The sequence below is a fragment of the Brachyistius frenatus genome, unplaced genomic scaffold, assembly GCF_029030835.1.
Source record: "Brachyistius frenatus isolate BFR_SWC_R1_liver_20210118 unplaced genomic scaffold, ASM2903083v1 Contig_305, whole genome shotgun sequence".
NCBI lineage: Eukaryota > Metazoa > Chordata > Actinopteri > Embiotocidae > Brachyistius > Brachyistius frenatus.
The window spans coordinates 192,106-212,885 of NW_027210904.1; the positions used below are offsets into that span (position 1 = coordinate 192,106).

Here is a 20,780-nt window from a genome sequence, read left to right on the forward strand (position 1 = left end):
GTGCAGATTGATATTAAGGACAAAAATGGGGGGGGAAAAAACTGTCTCTTAAAAAAAAATTAACGACAATAAGACGTATCTCGAAAAACTAGTCTGAACACTTTTAGAATCCCTGGTTTATAACGTGTACGTGATGGCAGAGCGAGAGGAAAACGGCTCCTTTGTTGAATTGGCTGAATGTGAGTCAGCTTTCTCAGCCTGAGAGCATCCGTGTTTATCCCACGGAGACGGTGCTGCTTTAACGTGTCTGAACCCAGAGCTCCACGCCAACAACAAAGGCCTCTGTGCTCTGCGCCGCCGTTTCCTTCTGTTCGCTCTGGGCCGCTCCGGCACAGCTTCTCCCTTCACTTGCAAAAGATCACTTGAGTTTGTCTGCAGGCTGGGCACAGTCCGAGTCGAGGGGAGGGGGAGGGGGAGGGGAAGGGGAAGGAGAAGGAGAAGGAGATGGATTAGGGCTCTTATCGTTGCCCGAGGGTTTGATTTGTTTGTCTCCATTAGATGCCCTTCTTTCTTCCGTCATGTCTGCGGACTGCATATCTGTCTTTGTCTGCCTCTCTGTTTGTGTTGTTTTACTGAAAATCTCACAGGCAACTCGGTGAACAGACTAAATTAGTTTTGGATATGGTGCAAGCTGCCGCTTTGTTGTCACAAATAGGTGTCTTTCTAAAGCGTGATGGTAAATTCAGACGGTAAAAATACGCACTGCTATTTTTAGAACAGATCATACATTTTTTTATGTAAATGTATAATGTAAAAGTAAAAGGCACTATCAAATCGATATTGCAAGAAAACAGGGAAAATTCGATACGTTAAAGTGACCGTATAGTACAAATTCCGAAACAAACAAATAAACGCACAATCATGCTTTGCTTTAATTGCTGTGCTCTCTGTGCGTCTGCAGTATACGAGGGAGACGGACCAGCTCAATAGGATCAACAGGAATGAAGGCAGACAAAAGCTTTTCTCTCTGGATCCTGAAACACAGGTAACATTTGGTTTTCTTATAATTTATTTATTTCATTATTGATTCAGACTATTTGATCTCCTTCCCTGAAACACCGTTTCCTTCTCCCTCATCTGTCTTCTGCGCACATCTCTTTGCTCATCCTGGATCAATCCTTCCTCGTCTCCTCCTCTCTCCTGTCTGATATCCAGAGGCTGGACTTCTCGGGCATCGAGCCAGACGTGAAGCCGTTTGAGGAGCGTTTTGGCCGGCGGATCATGGTCAGCTGCCATGACCTTGCATTCAGTCTGCAGGGCTGCGTTACTGAGAAGGGCGACGGTGTTCTCACCAATGTAGGTCATTTACCGAAATTCCACAGCGGTATTATTTTATTTCCAGCACGTTGAACTACTTCCACTGATTTCTGCGCTTCAACTTGGACTACTAGTAAAAATTTAAACAAAAAGTTAAACAAGTGCAAAAATAAATCCGCACCACAGGATAGAACTTAAGAATACTAAGTTAGAATAAACCTATCATTTAGTCATTATTAAATGTATTTAATTCCATGTGAGTCATCCCAAACTTTAAGCCTAATGACCTTTATTTACCTGACTGGCAATTCCTGCCTGAACATATGAGAGGGCACGCTGACTCAGTGTAAGTTAAAAGTCTGTATCTAACATAGTATATCTCTCATAATTTGCAATTATGTATATATTTAGGTTGAGGCCACACCTAAAAAGCTAACTGAATATTGATATCAATTGTATATTGACCCAATAGGACGACACTCTCCTTGCGATGTTGTGATTTGTTTAAGTATATTCAACCACAACACAGGTTTGCTTTTCACGCCACAGATCTTCCTTCTGTCTTCACCCTCTGCTTTGCCGCCCCAGATAATACACCTTCATAATTCATGTTGTCCTGGCTGGAAGCAATGGAAGTAACCAGGCCGAGAGAGGATAACACAAGTTGATCTGGATGTAATACCATCTCATCATGTTTATGATAAACCTTGAAAACAAAAATGGAAACAAAATCACAGTGATGTCGTGTAATTGTCTTTTCTTTTTTTTTTTTTTTTTTTAAAGCTAGAAGCTCCTCAGCTTTAACTGTCTTTGCTCTAAATAAACAAGAGACTTCAGGTTATGCAAAAAGACCATCTAATGTATGATGACCAAGAAGCTCCTGGTAGCATGAGCGAGCAGTTTTAAGCATACGAGAGCTCTTACTTTGTCGGAGTGGATTGCTGTAGTCATAAAACATTGAGTTAGACCTCCTCCTCCTCCTCCTCCTGCATTAGACCGGCTGGGAGGAGGAATCAACTGAATTATATTTGTGGTTTGGAGGCAGCACGCACTCTCTTTGCCTTCTTCTCTTCCTCCCTTTCTTTCCTTCCACAGTCTCAGAAAGGTTTCATGTTTATTGGGTGGAAGGAGTTTGTCCATCATACATTAACCGTCCGCCCTGGCATTAAGGAGCAGTCCGTCAGAAATGTGTGGGCGGCACCGATGTGGAGGAAACCTTTGCTTCCAAGCTGGGCATCGACCATTTATTGTTTTTGAGGCTGCAGATAGATGCAGATTAAACAGATTAAACCTCTTAGTTTAAATCCATTATAATGATAATGTTTTAGGGAGATTAGCAGCACATTGCAGGATAAGTCAGGTTTTATATAATATTATCCGCCACACATTTACACATATTTATATATAGTAAACCCCATACCAATGCAGTGGAACACATGACTATTGGTGCTTTTAAAAGCTATGTCTGGTCTCCAGTTCAACCTGTTTCTTAACCATGCAAAACACATATTTTCATTATCAATCAATCTCAAAATCTTTTGGTTTATAAAATGTCTGAAAATGTTAAAAAAAAAATACCCATCACAAATGAACAATTGATTTTGCTGAGCCAACAGTCCAAAACTCACAGATGCTCCATCCATTATCCGGAGGCTTTGACTTTGGGGGCGAAGGCAGGGTACAACCTGGAAAGGTCGCAAGTTCATCACACAGAAAGACACACAACCATTTAAACTCGCATTCACACCTCCATACAATTTCGAATCACCAGTTCATCTAGCATGAATGTCTGGCTGTGAAAGGATCTGGAAAAAATAAATAAAACACACACAGGCACAAAGAGAACATGCAGAAAGGTTGCAGACTGAAAGGCCCAGCTGACAGCAGCTGAACCTCCAGAACCTTCATGCCGGGAGGCGACACTGCTAACTGCTAACCACTGCACCGCCGATACTCGTACTCATGCTGTATTTGTGAAGCTCATCATTAAATATTTGGTATTTTGCTTGAAAAGATTTACTCAAATATTATGGCTTGAGAATGAAGCAGTCATTTTTGGCAACACAAGCTCCGAAACTCAGTCATCCAGTATATTGTGTGCATTCCTATAAATTGAGTATCTGAGGTTAAGTCTTAACCCAGTGATTAAACAAAAGTGGAATGAAATGTGATCGGAGGTAAATCCAGGGAGATCATGAACTGAAGCCATTCACCATCTCACCATCTCTCTGCTGCCTCCCAGGTGGAACCGTTCTTCATCAGCCTTGCTCTCTTCGATGTCTCCAAGAGCTGCAAAATCTCGGCCGACTTCCATGTTGACCTCAACCCGACGTGCGTCAGGGAGATGCTGACCGACATCTCTGGCCAACTCTCTCCTTCATCTGACTCTGATGGAGGAGGAGGAGGAGGAAGAGGAGAAGGAGGAGGAGGGGTGATGGTGAACGGAGACTCGGGGAAGGGCAATGTCCTGCCTGCTCTTCAGAGGGTGTCGGAGGCTCTGCTGCGATTCCCCACACAGGTAGAAAACTTGATTGTACCGAGACACGTGTCTGATTGAGGAAATGAGTCAGAAAAAGGTGTTACACTGGAATAATTGTTCATTCAAATCCAGGTGTGAAAAAAAAAACCCGCAACGATTCTCCTAATTAAAAAGAATAACTGTTTTTAAATTCAAGACTGCAGAAACTAGAAATAATAAATCTGATGTGATGCAGGCAGATTTGATAAAAAACAAGATCATAAAAATAATGTAAAACACGATCGCATTTTTACTAAAAAGGAACTTTATGGGCAAGTTGTTTTAAATAATGCTGGAGAATTTTGTTGTGTTGCATTTCAGAGATTTGTGTGTTAAACTGATGGCAGTGGGCTTATTAGAGAGAGAGAGATTTGTCGCCCTGTAGGGTTTGAGGTTTAGAAGATGTGGAACTGATTCCAACCCTGGTTCTTGATTTTAGTGTTCAGTTTGTTTTAGTTTCAGTTTTAGTGAGATTGTTCTCAGATGTCACAAACTTTGTCTTTATTTCTATTAATTTTGTGTTGCTTAGGATCGTTTCTAGTCATTGGTTTTGAGACTCCGTTCCGACGTACGAGAGTTAAACCTGACCCGAACACTGAGGAGAGTTTAAGCTACTTGATAATAAGTGAACAGGTATAACACGTATAAAACAGTTCTCTGTGACATTTTGAAACACAGGAAATAACCTGTTTGTGGTTGAGATGGAGGGGACACCTCGGTGTGATGTGTCCTCAGGAGACCTTTCACTCTCTCTCACTCTTCTGAAACGGAGCGAGCTGAAGCATGAAAACAAAGAGTGATGCAAACATGACGCCAGTGAATGTAGGTTATTGATAGCTACAATTTAGAAGAAAACTCCACTTAGAAGATTTAAAATGACGTCATTAGCATCGCCAGTGATACGCTGTTTATATTTCCCTCCAGTTTTGAGGCCTCGTCAGCTTGTGGCTTTCAGCCAACCACAGTCCAGCGGAATGGTCATTAATTTGCTGCTCCTGTTACCTCAGACTCTGCTGACACTGTGATCACTGACTGATGGAGCTCTTTAGTTAAACAATAATAAATGTTTTTCATTGATTTCTCCTTTCCAGCCAAAGTCCTTTTTCATGCCTTTTTGTAGTGTTTCCAGATGACGAGCGTACGCTCCAAAAGGATCCACACAAGTGCTCCGTTTAGCTCACTCAGCTCACATTTGCAAGTGATTTCCGAGCTGCTTTGGTTTGCCAGTGTTTCTGATGTGAGCTCAGCACTTGGTGACGTAACCGGCATGTCCAGTCACTTCTTTTTGCAGTGTTTTTATGCCGAGAGTTTATTTCAGGAGGAACAATGCCCGTGTGCGAGTGTTACTTTCGGCTCAGGCCGTGTGCAAACTCCTGCAGGTGATCATCACACGCACGGTCCGCCCCTCACCTCTGGCCCCTCGGCCCGTTAATGGGATTGAGTCGCCCAGCAACACTGGTGTCTGGTGTAAATTAGCGCCACTTAGGCTATAAAGACACTCAAGATACTTTCTGTTTTCATAACAAGAGGCGAGGCTTGGATGATCATGGCAACAGACTGAAAACAAGGGAGAGTCAGAGTCACAAGCCCTCAGAGCATGAACAAGAGTTCCCACAGAGGATGTAGCAGCTGGTATCGGGTCACATAAGAACGTTGGAAAAGAGTCCGAAAAGCTGCAGACATAAAACAAGGGAAGCGTTTCCAACTTCCATGTGCTTAATTTATGAGCTGAATGTTACGCTCTGCCAGCCAACATCTGTAAAAGTTCCACAGCAGCAGAACACGCGTGTACACACACACACACACACGCACATACAAACATGCAAACATAGCAGCTTCTACCTCTGTGATTAGTGTGCTGTTATAGCTCAGCAGACCACAGTTTAATTTAGGTGCACTGGGTGTGGTCCAAGGACGCAGCCTCCACCTCTTCTATCTCTCCACTGCAACAGCAGCAGATCTCCGGAGGCCAGTTCATTACATAATTCACAGATCTGATGCATCTGACTGAGCGCGAGTACGAAGCAGCTTTTAGTGTAGTATGATGGTTTATGTTTGCAAAAATGGGTTGTGACCCCCGTTTACAAAACCGTTTGCCAAAACGTTGCATTTGCAAGCTTTTTAAACCACACGGTAGATAATATATGGTGATGAGTCGTCAGCAACAAATCACAGTGTCAAAGACTTAAAACCAGAAGCAGCTGTGTGTGGTTGTGTTAATGATGTGAGTATCAGTAGAGGAGGGCAGAGTTACGGCCTGGTGTCTGTCTCTTCTAACGTGCAGTTTGTGATGTCTGCATTATATGTCGATTGAAGTGTGCATTAGCTGCTGAGATGGTGCAACTGGGCCCTCAGTCGTGTCACTGAGTTTTATCCCTTAGGCGGAAGTCATTTCCAAAATGACTTCCCGCTGCTTCTGTTTTAAGTTTTGTCTTTTTTACCAGAAACCTCTGTGCAGGGTTTTATTGTGCACATCAATGCGAAGCAGCACGGCCTTGTGTGAATGTCATTTTTGTCCCCTTGAGATTGTTAGTTTGAACAGACACTTGAGGCTGAACGACGGCCCCGTCTCACCGGGGCAAAAATAGACGTGAGCCCCATGTGGTTTTCCTGCCCAGCTTCAGTGAGCATCAGCCACATCCCACTGCACTTGTCTCGTAGAGAAGCAGAAGATGAATCTAAGAGTGAAAAGACATTTCAAGTTTGAATTGCTGCTGATTTCTTATTTATCTAAATGCCAAGTAGTTTGGATGAAGTGGTTTCTCTTTGGATCTGTGCGTCCGTCAAGTCGGCATCTCTCCTCTTCATGTTCCCACTGGGGAAAAAAGTCTAGAAGGAGGGTTTTAATGAGCGACACTTAGTTTCCAGGTCACACTACATCTGCAGTTTCTCCCTCTCCCCTGCAGGGCATCTTTTCAGTGACCAACCCCCACGCAGACATCTTCCTGGTGGCCCGTGTGGAAAAGGTGTTACAGAACGGCATCACCCACTGTGCTGAGCCGTACATCAAGACCTCCGACATCAACAAGGTCCACTGCCTTGGATATTTAACCTCAGTTAAACACACGCACACACGATGAAACCATCAGTTAGCTGCTCTGGTTTGGATTTTGTGTTGACTGTGTGTCTTCTCCCATGTCTCCCCAGACGGCTCAGAAGGTGCTCAAAGCTGCCAAACAGACATGCCAACGCCTGGGCCAGTACAGGATGCCGTTTGCGTGGGCTGCCAAGTAAGACAGGGATAATTCATGAGTCAAAATATTACCCTGTAATGAATCTGTTTGGATTCATCTTTGGAATGATCTCATGCAAATATATCAACACAACAAGAGCATGCACAGGATTTTAAAACCTAAAAATCGATCCGTTTTTTAATATATAAATGTAAACGTTCACACAGCCTCTACAAGCTTCAACAGGGGTAGAAGATGAGGTTCAGCTGATATGTTTTCTCATCATTTTCACATCAAGATATCCCCAAATATTGAATTTAACAAAATAGAAAAGTCTCTGGAACAGATTTTGTTGCGAGAAATGATCTTCCTTTAAACCCAGCATGTGTTACGATCAACCTAGTGGCCTGATGAAAACTCTGAACTGCCATCTGGTTTGGTTTCTCCTCGCTGTTTTAATGAATTGTTCGGAAGATCTGAGACGTGGGCCGTTCGGGGCTTCCCACTGACTATCAGTGTAATACTACCGTACAACATATTACAGTAAACACACACTGGATATTTAAGCATCCTAATTGCCTCAAAACATTGCCTACATTACATTTTTTTTTAAATACTGCCCTAAAGAATGAAATACTGAATATTTGTCAGTGTGTGTGTGTGAGACGACCCTGTGGCCGTGTGTAATGTGTTTTCAGGCAGGTGTTCAAAGACGCTCAGGGCAGCCTGGACATGGATGGGAAGTTCTCTCCTCTCTATCGCCTGGACAGCAGTAAAATCTCCACTGATGACATCATCAAGCTGCTTTCCGACATCAGGAAGTGAGTCAACAACCACTTCTCTGCTATTTAAGCCCGTGCTTAGTTACTGTTGCACAAAACAGTCGTGTGGAAGCACATTCATGCTTTTTTAAGTCTACGTTTCACATGGTGTGGCCAAGGAGGCAGTGAATCGCCTCGCTGCTTTTGTACTAAGTCAGGATTTGCCTCATGGAGCTCATCATATAAATTCAAGTTTAACGATTGCCCCTTCTTATTTTAAATCTATTTCTCGTGTCAGACCTGAGAAGAGCAAACTTCAAACCATCCCTGGACAGCTGAACGTCACCATTGAGTGTGTCCCGCCTGACTTCTCAAGTATGTTCTGGTTTCTATGCGCTCTCCATCTGCTATTTTGTCTTGAAGTCAAGCGCTGACTTTGAAAACACACCAAGCACTGTCCATTTGAGATGTAGCACAGCTCTCATGTGTTTTTACTTTTCATTGCAAATAGAATTCAATAACCAAATTAAATGACTTCTAAAACTCGAAGTAAACGGCTTTCTTTGGCCTTTTTATAGTTAAATCTAAAATCCTCATCTATAGATTTTGGTCTAAATTCATTCATTATTAAATGTAGCACTGACTTATGAAGCCTAATATTATATAACAAAGTGCTGTGCTTTCCTGTGATCTCTTGCACGTCAACAGTTTTACCATTTTCATATTTAGCTGCTGCTGATTTTATTTTGAGAGCAGTACGTAAAAAGCGCAACGAAGAACAAGAAGCCCGGATTTCTTGGAAGATTACGATCAAACAATAGTGTCAAGCGTGAAGACCGACCTGTGGTTAGCTCACAAAACATGTAACTGAGTATCTCAGTCCGTTTCTGGGGTCATAACAGACAAGGGGTCAGAGGTGAAGAAGGTTAGGAAGCCTTTTTGGTGACAGCGTTTACCCAACAGCATCCTGCATCAATTGTGAAGTGTGTACATTTGAAGCCTTGCCAGGAAGTAGTTAAGATAATCATTAAAAAGATGTGTGCAGCCTGAAGCCTCTCAGCTGTGTCTCTAATCAATATCGTTGAAATGTTTGTTTCCTGAACTCCGAGGGAAACTGATCGACCCCAGCCGAGATCCTGGTCCTCTAACGCAAGCGTGTGCTCTGTGCCTCAGATACGGTGACGTCCTCTTACATTCCCGTCAAGCCCTTCGAGGACGGCTGCGAGCGGGTGTCAGTGGAGATCGAGGAGTTCCTCCCCGCGGAAGCCAAGTATAACTACCCCTTCACCTCCTACAAGAACCAACTCTACATCTACCCGCTGCAGCTCAAATACGACAACCAGAAGACCTTCACCAAGGTGTGTGAATGTAGCTGGATGGAAAGATCCGATTGGTCAGAGTGGCAGTAAATAGTACAAATCTTTCGTCAGGGATTGGTGACTGTTGCCTCTGTGATTGTTTTTGCTTGGCTGTGTGCGTTGTCTGATGGAACGTTTCTTCCATATCAGGCCAGAAACATCGCAGTCTGCATCCAGTTCAGAGATTCAGATGAAGAAGGTGCAACTCCTCTAAAGGTGAGTCAGACCTACTGTTTATAATGTAATATTTAAGCTGCTGTGTTTGGCTGAGAGAGACGGGAACAGCAACAACAGAAGAAAGAGACATAAAGTTCAAAACCCTGAAGTTATTGGTTTTACCAATAAGGAAGACGTTTAACTAATTGTAAAAGATTTGAGGTTGTTGAAATGGAAATGTGATCATTTACATCATGTAGGAATCAGTAACTGGATGTGGCTGGAGTTCAGCGGGAGTCTTTTGCAATCAAAAATACTACCTGTAATTTTACATATATATCCAACATCATGAATGTTTTCCAACAGATTTTAGAGGGGTTTTTTTTATCTGGAAATATTCCAATTTATGTTTTTATTCTTAAATTCTTCTCTGGGCGTTAACACTGTCAAACGCCAGAAAAACTAAAACAAAGTTTATCAGATAATTTTTTTCTCGCGCAAAGATGCAAAGCAGCAGGAACAAGCGTCATCCAGAGAGTGTGTCATACTGTACATGCGTGTACATTTATAATATTTTTGTCAAAAAGCAGGACAGGACAACATACAAGCACTAATACCAGTGTTTTTGGTGCACTCAGCAAGAAAGTGCTCTGGTTTTCTCTTTCCTGTGTTTCTGATGCAGGTTGGGTTAGTTGGTGATGAGAAATTGCCTGTAGTTATAGCTAGTACATGGATGGAAGTAGTAGAACACACAGGCAGATAATATAATAAATATAAAAGGTAGAAGAAAAATTAAAAAGAGGATGGATGGTTTGGGGTGATGCACCAAACAGGCCATTTAACCAAGAGGTGCAAATGTCTCAAAAACAGCAATACTGCAGTCAAAGCTTATGAAATGCCCTTCGAGAGATTTGATCGACATCAGTGGCCTCACGCGTGATAAACCTTTCTTTTTATTGCTTTTCACTACGTGTAAGTCAGAATGCAGCCGAGGGGCCACAGAAGGAGAAAGGAAAAGCTTGCAGAAGCTGGTTATTATAGCTGGCAGCAGAAGATAATGAATGGTCACTCTTCTCCTCCCCTCTCTTCCTCTACTTTTCTCTTGCCACACATGTCAAATATTTGTGGTTGGAAATAGTCACCAAAGCGCCAGGGATTGTTTTTCTTTTCACTTTTCCAGAGGGAGGAAGCAAAACGGCAATTATTTTAACTTGACCTGCCAAACTATTTACCGAATACTTGATGATCTTGATTAAGAAAGCCCGGAGGCAGATGGATCAGCACGCAGTCATGCGTGTCATATCTCAGCTTGAGAGCGCGCACGCACGCACGCGCGCGCACACACACACACAGATCAGACTCAGAAAAGATTAAAGTACGGTGAGGCATAAAGTTCTTGACAAACAGTGAGGGGGAGCCAGCAGCACACCTCTCGGCCTTCAGAAGATTTACTCAGGGTTAGCGGAAGCTCAGGAAGGTTCTGTTTTTTACGTAAGACACAAGTCTAACCAAGAGGAAGTGCATTTGAAGCTTTCGCAAACAGGAATGTGAAAGTTACAGAAGCCTCCGAAGTTGCTTGTTGATCAGTCAGAGCTCCATTCATGAGCTCAGGTCTGATTTATCGGTGAACGGCACCAGAGGACGAGGCTGGGCTTGTATTCCTGTGCGGTGCAGTACATACATGTGCTGGCAGGACAGCCTCACTGACAGATAAGATGCCAGGCAGCTCTTCCAGTTTCTCGTCGACCCTAATCCTGAGTCAGGAAATCAGGACTCCCATCAGCCTCCTTTGCTGTTTGCTGCCTGAATGGCTTGTTTTTCTGTAGTTGTACGCAAACTGTGCACCACCTGCAGTACTGCACTTTGTGATCCGCAGCCACAGATCTTTGCTGAAACCTGCGTGTTCTCCTTCCTCCCCCACCTGAGCTGGGAATTTAAATGCGGTCCTCTCTCCCGGAGTCTCTCCCATCCTCCCAGCTCATCTCGTCCTCCTGAACAGGCTCCAGATTATTTCCCGGCCGCTATCCGTCTCATTTTCAATCAGTTGGCTCAGGGAGGTCTGTCCTTCCTCTGGCCAGCACTGCTCATTATTGTCCATTAGAGATGACTGCAATTGTTAGCATCCTAATTACAGTATCACGCCATCAGAACAGGTCTGCGCTTTCTTCTTCCTCTTCGTCGCCCCTCATTAGGAACATCCTGACCTGGCCCAGCTCGACCTTTCTGTGCAGGTTCATTTTTCCCACAGAACTTTTTCTCAAAGTGGCTGCAGCTCTGATACAAAAACAAGATCAGGGAGCAAAAGGTCCACGTGTGTTATGCAGTGTTTTCATAGATTTTGAAGGGGAATTTATCAATAGATCTCACAACAAATGCTAATGTATGACTGATGTAAGTTGTTATTTGGAGCAAAACATTTCATATTTAAAAGTCAAAGTAAGATAAGAGATACGATTAGATAAGACTTTATTTATCCCACAGTACAGTATAAATGTGCAGAAAAAAGTATAGTATTGCTGTAAGTGCTCTGGTTTTCTGTCATCACCAATCCCGTTAGTTAAAATAAGTTAAACAATGCTGTTCAAGGTCTAAAATCTCATATGTTGTTATGACGAGGCATCCGTCCTGTCAGAATTCATTTTTTTGTGTGGTTTTTTTGTATAATTTCAGGTCCTGCTCTGTAGTTTCTTCAGGCTCTCTTTAAATTGTTGCTGCTTCATATGATACATTCAGGCTGCAAACTCACCCGTGTCTTTTCTCCAAGTACCGTCAGCAACCAAATATTTCTGAGCACTCACCGCTGTGCCCTCCAAACATCAAACAGAATTTGATTAATGATATGCCTGCTCGCCTTTCAGTACATCTACGGCAAGCCGGGAGACTCACTCTTCACAAGCAGCACCTACGCAGCCGTCCTGCACCACAATCAGAGCCCAGAGTTCTATGATGAGGTGAGACTGCATCATCGTAACCTTTCATTTCATTCACCTACGGTATCATAACTCGGTACTCTCACCAACCGGCGGTTTTACAGGAGCGTGACCGGTTCCATGTTGTGAGTAAAACCTTCAACAGAAACAACATAAAGACATGAGTTGGATATAAAGATAAAACTGAGTCGTTTTATTATTCTCGGACAACCCGGACCTTTTATTTTTTATAGCGGCCGTCTTTGTGTCCTGCACTCGAATTCCTCAGCAGCACCGAGATAATCCAATAAATCTGTCTCGGTAAAAGTCTGTAATCTCGCACTCTGCTGGTCAAACAGTCACAGACTGAGCAGAGCAGAGGTCAGGATACTGTCGAGAGAGGTGGAGCAGAGGTGGTCCGTACGGCCCTGATATCAGACGGATTAGGATCTTAAGTGCCCTCATATACGCCCTCCATGCACGCATGGACGCACAAAGGCGCGCTCACCGGGATTTACCCCCACACGCTTGAACGCAGCCTCCATCTACACGAAGGAGAATTTCTGCTCAAACAGCACAACAATGATCTGACAGTGTCTTAGGAGGTTTCCTCTTTATTTATTTTTTTTGTATTCCTAAAGCATCTTAAAGTGCACTTAAAACCAAATAGAATACATGTATAATTATTGTTATTGTACCAAGAATTCGGACATTTCATAAAGTCTAAGGACACAGACTGGCTTGTTGGCCTGTCACAGTCTGGTGGATGTATTTTAAAACTTTGGTCTGACTTACCCGACAGAGAAACATTTATCATAGCAGCGGAATGATTCATACTTGTGTCATGAAATCATGATGTTCATGTACATTATGTGTCATTTCCTGTGAGAGAGTCAGCATGTGTTAGGCCAGGGGGGAGGGGGAGGAAGGGGGGTACATTTGCTTGCTGCTGCTGCCCTCTGCTGCAGCAGCGCAATTCAACAGCATCACATGTGTCCTGCGGGTCGAACAGTTATACAAAGCAACAAGGGCTTTAGTTTCTTTTATAGTCAGCATTTTGTTTTTGTTTTTTCAATTATGGTCTAACCAGAATGGAATAATGGATAAAGCTGATAGGTGTCTCCACTTTTGCTTAATTTTATTTGTTTGCTTTTGAAAAAATAAAAAATAAAAATCCTATGATGAAAATAATAATCTCTGAATAGCCACTAAGGCCTCAAAAATCCTAATACTCTTGTGTTGAAAGTGCACAAAAGCACACGGATTCAACATTTTATTCATGACTGGTATGTCAAATGAAGCTCCTCTTAAACTGTTGTTTGTTCCACTGCGTGCAGGTGAAGATCGAGCTGCCAGTTCACATGCATGAGAAACACCACATCCTGTTCACCTTTTACCACATCAGCTGTGAGTCAAGCAGTAAGGCCAGCAGCAAGAAGAGAGACGGAGTGGAGTCGCTGGGTGAGTCTCTGACCGCCACTGTGTTTACACGTGTCAACAAAGAAACACTGCTGACTACAATTTTTTACATTGTAAGCTGTTTTTGTTTTGGTTTTTTTTGCTTGCAAAGCAGGTGTTTTTCTAATTCTTCTTCTTTCATTGTTGTCAATATGAAGCTTTCGATGATTTATTGATCAAAGGTATTTGGCTCTTTAAGTCAGTCCGGTGCTTCCGACATGTGTTTCAGTGGGCTACTCCTGGATGCCTTTGTTAAAAGATGGACGGATGCAGTCGTCAGAGCTCCAGTTACCTGTAGCAGCCACCCTGCCTGCTGGATATCTTTGTCAGGACACCAGGAAGGTAAAACCATACTGTTTGCCCTCTTACCAGCTCACAAGCACCAATGTTACCCTGGAAACATGAGAGTTATTCCCAAAGTTAGTCCCAAAGAACCTTAACATCTCAGTTTTATATCAGTCTTTTAATGCTAAAGTAAATTGTTGGAGCTTTAATGAAAGTCAAAAACGCTGATGCAATCTTTGCCAGTTTTGTGTATTCAAAGTATCGGCGTGTGAGCAATGTTCATGTCTAAAACTATGCCAATGCTGTACTCACTGTATTTTGTCTCTTCTGTCTTTGAACAGTCTCAACCAGACATCAAGTGGGTGGAAAACGCCAAGACACTGTTCAAAGTGAGGACCCACGTGGCATCGACGATATATGCTCAGGTAAGATGGGATTCTTCTGTTTTTTTTTTTTTACACACTTACACACAGTCAATTAAAGCATGCACGAAGGCAGCTGCTGTATCGCCGCATCGTGTGTCGATGATACTGATGTCCTGCTGGGTTTTTTTCTTTCTTCCACAGGACCTCCATCTACACAAATTCTTCCAGCACTGCCAGCTGATGAGGACGACATCAGAAGGCAACCAAGCAGAACTTATCAAATACCTGAAGGTATGATGCTGTGAGCCAGTGCGCAATGTCATTAGTGAGCAGTGATTGGTTTGCAGTTATTGATCTTATACAGACATTTAAGTCTTCTTGCAAAAAGTCAGTGATTAAAATTAAATGATCAATCAGAAATATTTTAAGACAGCAATGAGGCAAATAGAAATACATTAAAAAATAATACAAGTTTAAAATAAAATATCCAACCGTAACAAAAGATAAAAGTAATAAATAAGACAAATACAGTAAGACAGGCTGACAATAAAACTGTGGCAACATTAATTAAAAGAAAAACTTTTTATTTAAACTGACTGCAAAAGTCTGTTCTCCTTTTTGCTCAAGTTAGGACTTGGGAACAGCCAGCAGAGCTCTCCCTGAGCATGTGAAGCTGCACTCCAGTTTATAGCAAAGCAGTAATTCAGCAGTATTGTTGCTGAGCTATCGTATATGTAGCGGTGCAAAAAATTACGATAAGGAAAGTCCCCAACAGTTCAGGGTGTTCCACACCCTTCTCCTGTGATTTCCCTTAAAGTTCAATCTCAGCACTCGTACTGTTTCTCTCTCATGCAGTATAGGTTTTCACTTAAAGATTTCCCAACGAAATACAGTAAAAATAAAAACCAGGAGAACTTTCTTCTTCATTTGATAAACCGATAAAGAAAAGGGTGTAATATTTCCTTTGCCAGGTGAACTTTCATATAACAACTGGTATAAAAAGGTAAAATCGTAACCTTTTATTTGCTGCGATACAGTTGGAAAGCCTCAGCCAAGGTCTTTACTATTAAAGGTGAGCAGAGAACCCAAACAGGCAGATTCCGTTATCTTCTATCAGTGTTATGACATAGTTATTAAAGTCCAAGTCGAACCTCGCTGTATGATTGCCCTCTCGTCCTACTTCATCCGGTACTGCACCTTTTACCTCTGACTCCCATCTCTTGCTTCCTCTCCCAACGTCTCCCACAGTGCCTGCACGCCATGGAGACTCATGTCATGATCACCTTCCTGCCAACGGTGCTGATGCAGCTGTTCGAGGTGCTCACAGCAGCCACCAAAGTAGCCCATGAGATTGCCGTCAACTCTCTTCGGTCAGTTGTTCACTTCAGTGGCTTCGGTTATTAATATTTCTCCCGATGGAGGTGTTCAACCGTTTGTAAATCTCCACGCTTTGTACCTTCAGTGTGATCATACATATAGTCTCCCGATGTCACGAGGAAGGACTGGAACACTACCTGCGCTCTTTTGTTAAGGTAGCCCACCGACACGAAAGCACTCGCACACTTCGTGCACTTCAGCAAAAAGAGAGTTAGTAGGTGTCAGTTTCTGTGTATAAGAGCATCTTTGTGTTTCTTCCTCTTGTTAGTATGTGTTTCTGACCAACAATCCCGCATCAGGAAACTCGGTGACCACTCATGAGGTGCTGGCCACCGCTGTAACAACCGTCCTCAAGCAAACTGCTGATTTCAACACCAGCAATAAACTGCTCAAGGTGCGTCAGTCCAGTTGCAGAAGCAACATTGAACAGCAGGGAGCACACTTCACTATGAAATGGCAGTAAATGTCTCTCACTGCTATTATGACCAACGTGTAGCTGCTTTTACTGTACATATCATCTTTCTAAATGTCGTCTCTGTGACGTTTGTCCCCGTCATCAGCTTTCCTGTAGGTAAACTCCCTTTACTTTCTTAGGAAGCCCGTGGAATAAGAATTATCCAGAGTAGTCTAACTCCAATGATCTTTTATCCCTGTCTATAGTACTCTTGGTTCTTCTTTGAAACCATGGCTAAATCCATGGCCCAGTACCTGCAGGAGGGAAACCGCATAAAGGTTGGTGTTAAGTCCTTTCTTTTTCAAAAGTTAGATGGAACGGTTCAGCAATGCAAGTCTTGCAAGTCTGCAAATGCTAATTGTTAAAGTTTATCTCAATACTGGTTACTGTTTTCTGACTGTTGATGTTTTAAGTTTTTAAATGCCTCGAAAGTGATGTAGTCGTCCTACGTCTGCAGATGCCTCGGGCCCAGCGCTTCCCCGACAGTTTCCACCAGGCGCTCCAGTCCCTGGTGTTGTCCATAATGCCCCACATCACCATCCGCCACATGGAAATCCAAGAGGAAGCTCGCTGCATCAACCTGAGCCTGGCACATTTCATCAAGGTCTGAATCCCGCACGCAACTTCATTTTACAAAAGGCTATTTAAAACTCCCTCAACCTCTCCTTTTCCTCTACACCCGCACAGTTTCAAACTGTCAAAGATAAATTTTCCCACCTTAGATGATTGATGAACATCAGGTTGCGCCAGTCATTGTGTTTTAAGCTACTTGAACGGCTCTTCCTGCTCTTCCTGTTATTATTGTAGAATACTTTGTGCTAATAATTCAGCCCCAGGACAGTAATTTAAGTCTTAAAAGATATGCTGCACGCGGATCAGCGGCATGCGTACGAACTACACTTTCTCTCCACAGAGGTGCCTGACCTTCATGAACCGGGGCTTTGGTTTCGGCCTGGTCAACCACTACATGCGTCATTTCGGTCTCAAAGATCCCAAGGTATGTCAGAGGGAGTAGGATTACCTTTTGGCCGCTGAAAAGGGGACGGCAAACTAAAAGTCGCCGTTTGTGAAGAGCGCAACACCTGAACTCTTCCTCTGCTCGTGCGTTCGCTGCAGGTGCTGACTGAAATGAAGTTTGACTTTCTGATGACGGTGTGTAACCACGAACACTTCATCCCCCTGAACCTGCCCATGGCCTTCGGGCGCACCAAGCTGCAGAGAGTACAAGGTGAGACTCGGATACCCGAAAGCCTTACGCAGCTCACCACATATGTAACACATGGCCAGCGGTCACATGACCTCAATCTCCTGACCGTGTTCTGACCTGCATCCACCACACTCTATATTAACCTGCCCGATTGTTTGGCCCACACGTACACACGTCTAGAACTGAGCTGGCAGCACATCACACCTTCCGGCCATCAGTCGCGTCTGTACCTGCTGCAGAAGTTTATCGAACATCAACATGTTTTACAAAACCACACGTGAAAAGCGAACACTTGTGTGCTGTGGAAATGCTGCATGGATTGTTTTACAGTTCCCCCACCCCCCCACCAGATTTCTTTATTTTCACTCCACCCGTGTCTGTGTTTTTTTTGTGTGTGTGTGTGTTTTGCTCGTGGTCAGATTTTATTCCGTATGCGACGGAGCTTTTTGGCCCTGTAGGTAGGTGATGCTCACCGCACCATCCTGTCCACCACGTTTTCTGCCTTCATGCAAACATCTCGCACATGACTGCGCCTCGTTCCGACCCGTACTAACCCATCCGGCCGCCGTCAGCCCGCTTTCCTCACGGGGGGGGGCGCTCATTCCCTTCTGCTCGCGCAGAACAATGCTAATGCTAGGCTAATGCCTTCATCTGCCTGCCGGGGCCTGAGCCTGATTGTTGTAGAGGAGCGGCTGTCATGGGAATCGACTGACCTTCTTTTCTTCATGCATATTTGGCATGAAACTACCTGATACCAGGCAGAAAAACATCTTTCATTAAGCTGTGGTTCTCTGTCTCGCTCTCTCTCTCTCTCTCTCTCTCTCTCTCTCTCTCTCTCTCTCTCTCTCTCTCTCTCTCTCTCTCTCTCTCTCTCTCAACACCATTACAGATGGTTACTGTTGCCGGCATTATTGTGAAACTGTATGTCTTCGTCTCTGTTGAGTCAGAGATTCTCATTTTTAGCAGCCTGTCTCTGATTCCTATAAAATACATTTAATACTTTATTTATGAATGTACAGAATGTAAATTTCCAGCCCTGTAACAATAAGTCTTTGTTTTATGTGTTTAGGTGTGGAAACCTGTTGTGTCTGAATGAATGTGTTATGTGGTTTTGTGGAGACCCTGTTGCATAATGGTTTGCAGTGTTGCACTTCAAATGGTTGAATTTGAAAGTTTGTTGGTTTGTCCCTGTATTTTATTACAACTATTGAGCAATACTCATTATGCTGTTTCAATTTAAACTGTTTGTTGTTTCGTCAAATGTTTTATGTTGTTTGTGCTGACTTTATTTATCTTGTTGTTTGTTGGATGCTTTTATTGTGAAGGACTTTCAAGCTTTTCTTTTGAAAGGTGCTATATACATAAATCTTAGTAAATGATATGTGTTGCTAGAATGAGCCATATAAGACCATCAGTTACTTTTTATTTAAAAACTTGTGTGACACGAATGTGGTTAGATTTCTTCCTGCATGCACAACTAGCTACAGCTTCAACAGAAAACTAATTTCAAAACACTGCTTATAACATTTAGCTATTAGGAAATTTGTGTCCCAGTAAGCCGCATTGTTTTGAGCATCACTTCAGCCCATCTAAATGTACTGACACCTCCTGTCTGGCCCGACCACAGAGCAAAGCCTGGAGTTCAGCCTGACGGAGGAATACTGCCGGAACCACTTCCTGGTGGGTCTGCTGCTGAGAGAAGTGGCCGAGGCCGTGCAGCAAGGTCCCGAAGTCAGACAGCTGGCCGTTGGCGTGCTCAAGAACCTTCTCATTAAACACGCCATGGATGATCGCTACACAGCATTCAAGGTGAGGGAGGGCAGGGCTGATGGAGGCACTTGATGACGGACGGACGAAGAGGTGAGCAGAGGCAAGAGATACAAAAACAGAAGAATTTGGAACAAGAAAGAGGGGGAAACGGTGATGAATTGTAATTTGATATAATATAAGAAAATGATGAAGAATGTTAACTATAATTAAGCAATCGAACCAATTACTAACTTCAAATCTCACCCTTCATGTAAAAATCTGTTTCAGAATCGGATTTTTTATATATATAAAGATTTCTATATTTATAATATATATTTACTGATTTTGAAAATCAATGATATTGTTTTTTCAGTGGTGTGCAATATATTATTATGAAAAGATCCGATTTTTTTCTGCCAGTCTGCCATTATAAAACAGATCTTCATTGTGTGCACACTAAAACTTGATGCTTATTGTGACGCGGCTAACTGACTGCACACACCATTCACGGTGTATTCACTCCTGCAACAAGATAACAGATTCTGTTATGCAAATAAACGTGTTTAGAGCGCAGTCACCATAGATACTTGCTTGGGACAGATGGCTTTCAGGAGTGTGCTGAGGGCGTGTGTGTGTGTGTGTGTCACATTAATGTGGAAATTTGTAATCCTTTTGTCTACCTCTGTGACTTTATGTCGTGTCACTCATCAGTACATACATACATACTTAATATAGTAATTATGTCTTTATTATCAAACTGATAATGTAGTCATATATGTCATGTTTCAGAACCAGCAGGCCCGGATCTGTTTGCTATACCTGCCTCTTTATGAGCTGCTCTACCAGAACCTGAAGCAGCTGTCTGCTCAGCCACACACCTCCAGTCCTGGGCTCGGCCTCAACGTGAGTTCCCCTGCTGCTCTGAAGTTCCACTTTTAACTGTTTCATAAACAGGGACTTGCTGATGTATATTTCTGTATAAAATTCTTTACTATTACAAAAAAGTATAAAGAGTGGAGTCCAAATCAGATCTTTGTCAGGCAAAGAGAAACCTCAACCCCATGTGCAGAAGCATCTTGAATCGGTTACTTCATTAGAGATTTATTGCACGGACTGTTAAATTTTGATGCCGGCTTCAGATGGGACCTGCATTATTCCTGTTAACTTGTCTAACGCCTATAATAATAAGCATTTAGTGTGTTCCAGTTGAAATGTTAACAGCAACAACGGTTCCCCCCTCTTCCATCTTGTGCTTGTCCAGGGCTCCAGAGATGACCTGATATCAACCAGCTCCGCAGACAGCAGGAGAATCAGCACCGCGATAGAGCGAGACCACGGTAAACTGAGATACTGCACACTGCACACAGTGTACGTTTGGCCTCTTCCTGTTTACAGATCAGTTATTATCAGCACCACAGCCACACAACAATATTTATGTTACACAGATTTACCCATGACGTCCCATTCTGCCTGAAACCAGTATGTCAAACACGCTGCTGTATATGATTGTTTATTTCTTCTTGGGATTTGTTCCCACACACGAGACCACTTTCCTGAGCCTTCTTCCTCTAACATGATGATGATGATGGTAGAATAAAACTAGCACTAAAGGAAGGAACAGGATATGACAACAGTAATAGTATTAAAAGGAAGTTGGAAAAAAACATTCAATGTCCTAAAAAACAGTGAACATTTTATAGTATGATTAGATCTTAGTTCAGATGGATATGTTCACAATCGGCTCGAAAGAGCG

At 43.0% G+C, this 20,780-nt stretch overlaps 1 protein-coding gene across 4 annotated transcripts in view; it reads left to right on the forward strand.

Annotated features, from left to right (window-relative positions):
• Positions 1-20,780, forward strand: part of dock11 (dedicator of cytokinesis 11) — a 58,056-nt gene that overhangs the window by 14,972 nt on the left and 22,304 nt on the right. For 3 of the 4 annotated variants that reach the window (XR_011312131.1, XM_069722787.1, XM_069722789.1), the window contains exons 10-34: positions 902-985; positions 1,156-1,296; positions 3,500-3,775; positions 6,682-6,804; positions 6,923-7,005; positions 7,647-7,769; positions 8,008-8,084; positions 8,883-9,067; positions 9,218-9,283; positions 12,082-12,174; positions 13,470-13,593; positions 13,820-13,932; positions 14,217-14,300; positions 14,442-14,531; positions 15,489-15,610; positions 15,703-15,772; positions 15,886-16,011; positions 16,278-16,349; positions 16,529-16,675; positions 16,985-17,068; positions 17,188-17,299; positions 17,698-17,736; positions 18,906-19,087; positions 19,817-19,930; positions 20,289-20,364. Coding sequence is in view for 3 of the 4 variants with exons in the window: in XM_069722787.1 (XP_069578888.1) it covers positions 902-985; positions 1,156-1,296; positions 3,500-3,775; positions 6,682-6,804; positions 6,923-7,005; positions 7,647-7,769; positions 8,008-8,084; positions 8,883-9,067; positions 9,218-9,283; positions 12,082-12,174; positions 13,470-13,593; positions 13,820-13,932; positions 14,217-14,300; positions 14,442-14,531; positions 15,489-15,610; positions 15,703-15,772; positions 15,886-16,011; positions 16,278-16,349; positions 16,529-16,675; positions 16,985-17,068; positions 17,188-17,299; positions 17,698-17,736; positions 18,906-19,087; positions 19,817-19,930; positions 20,289-20,364 (2,806 nt within the window). In the remaining variant the exon portion in view is untranslated. The remainder of the gene's footprint in view (positions 1-901; positions 986-1,155; positions 1,297-3,499; positions 3,776-6,681; positions 6,805-6,922; positions 7,006-7,646; positions 7,770-8,007; positions 8,085-8,882; positions 9,068-9,217; positions 9,284-12,081; positions 12,175-13,469; positions 13,594-13,819; positions 13,933-14,216; positions 14,301-14,441; positions 14,532-15,488; positions 15,611-15,702; positions 15,773-15,885; positions 16,012-16,277; positions 16,350-16,528; positions 16,676-16,984; positions 17,069-17,187; positions 17,300-17,697; positions 17,737-18,905; positions 19,088-19,816; positions 19,931-20,288; positions 20,365-20,780) is intronic. The other variant, XM_069722788.1, reaches the window with a different exon arrangement.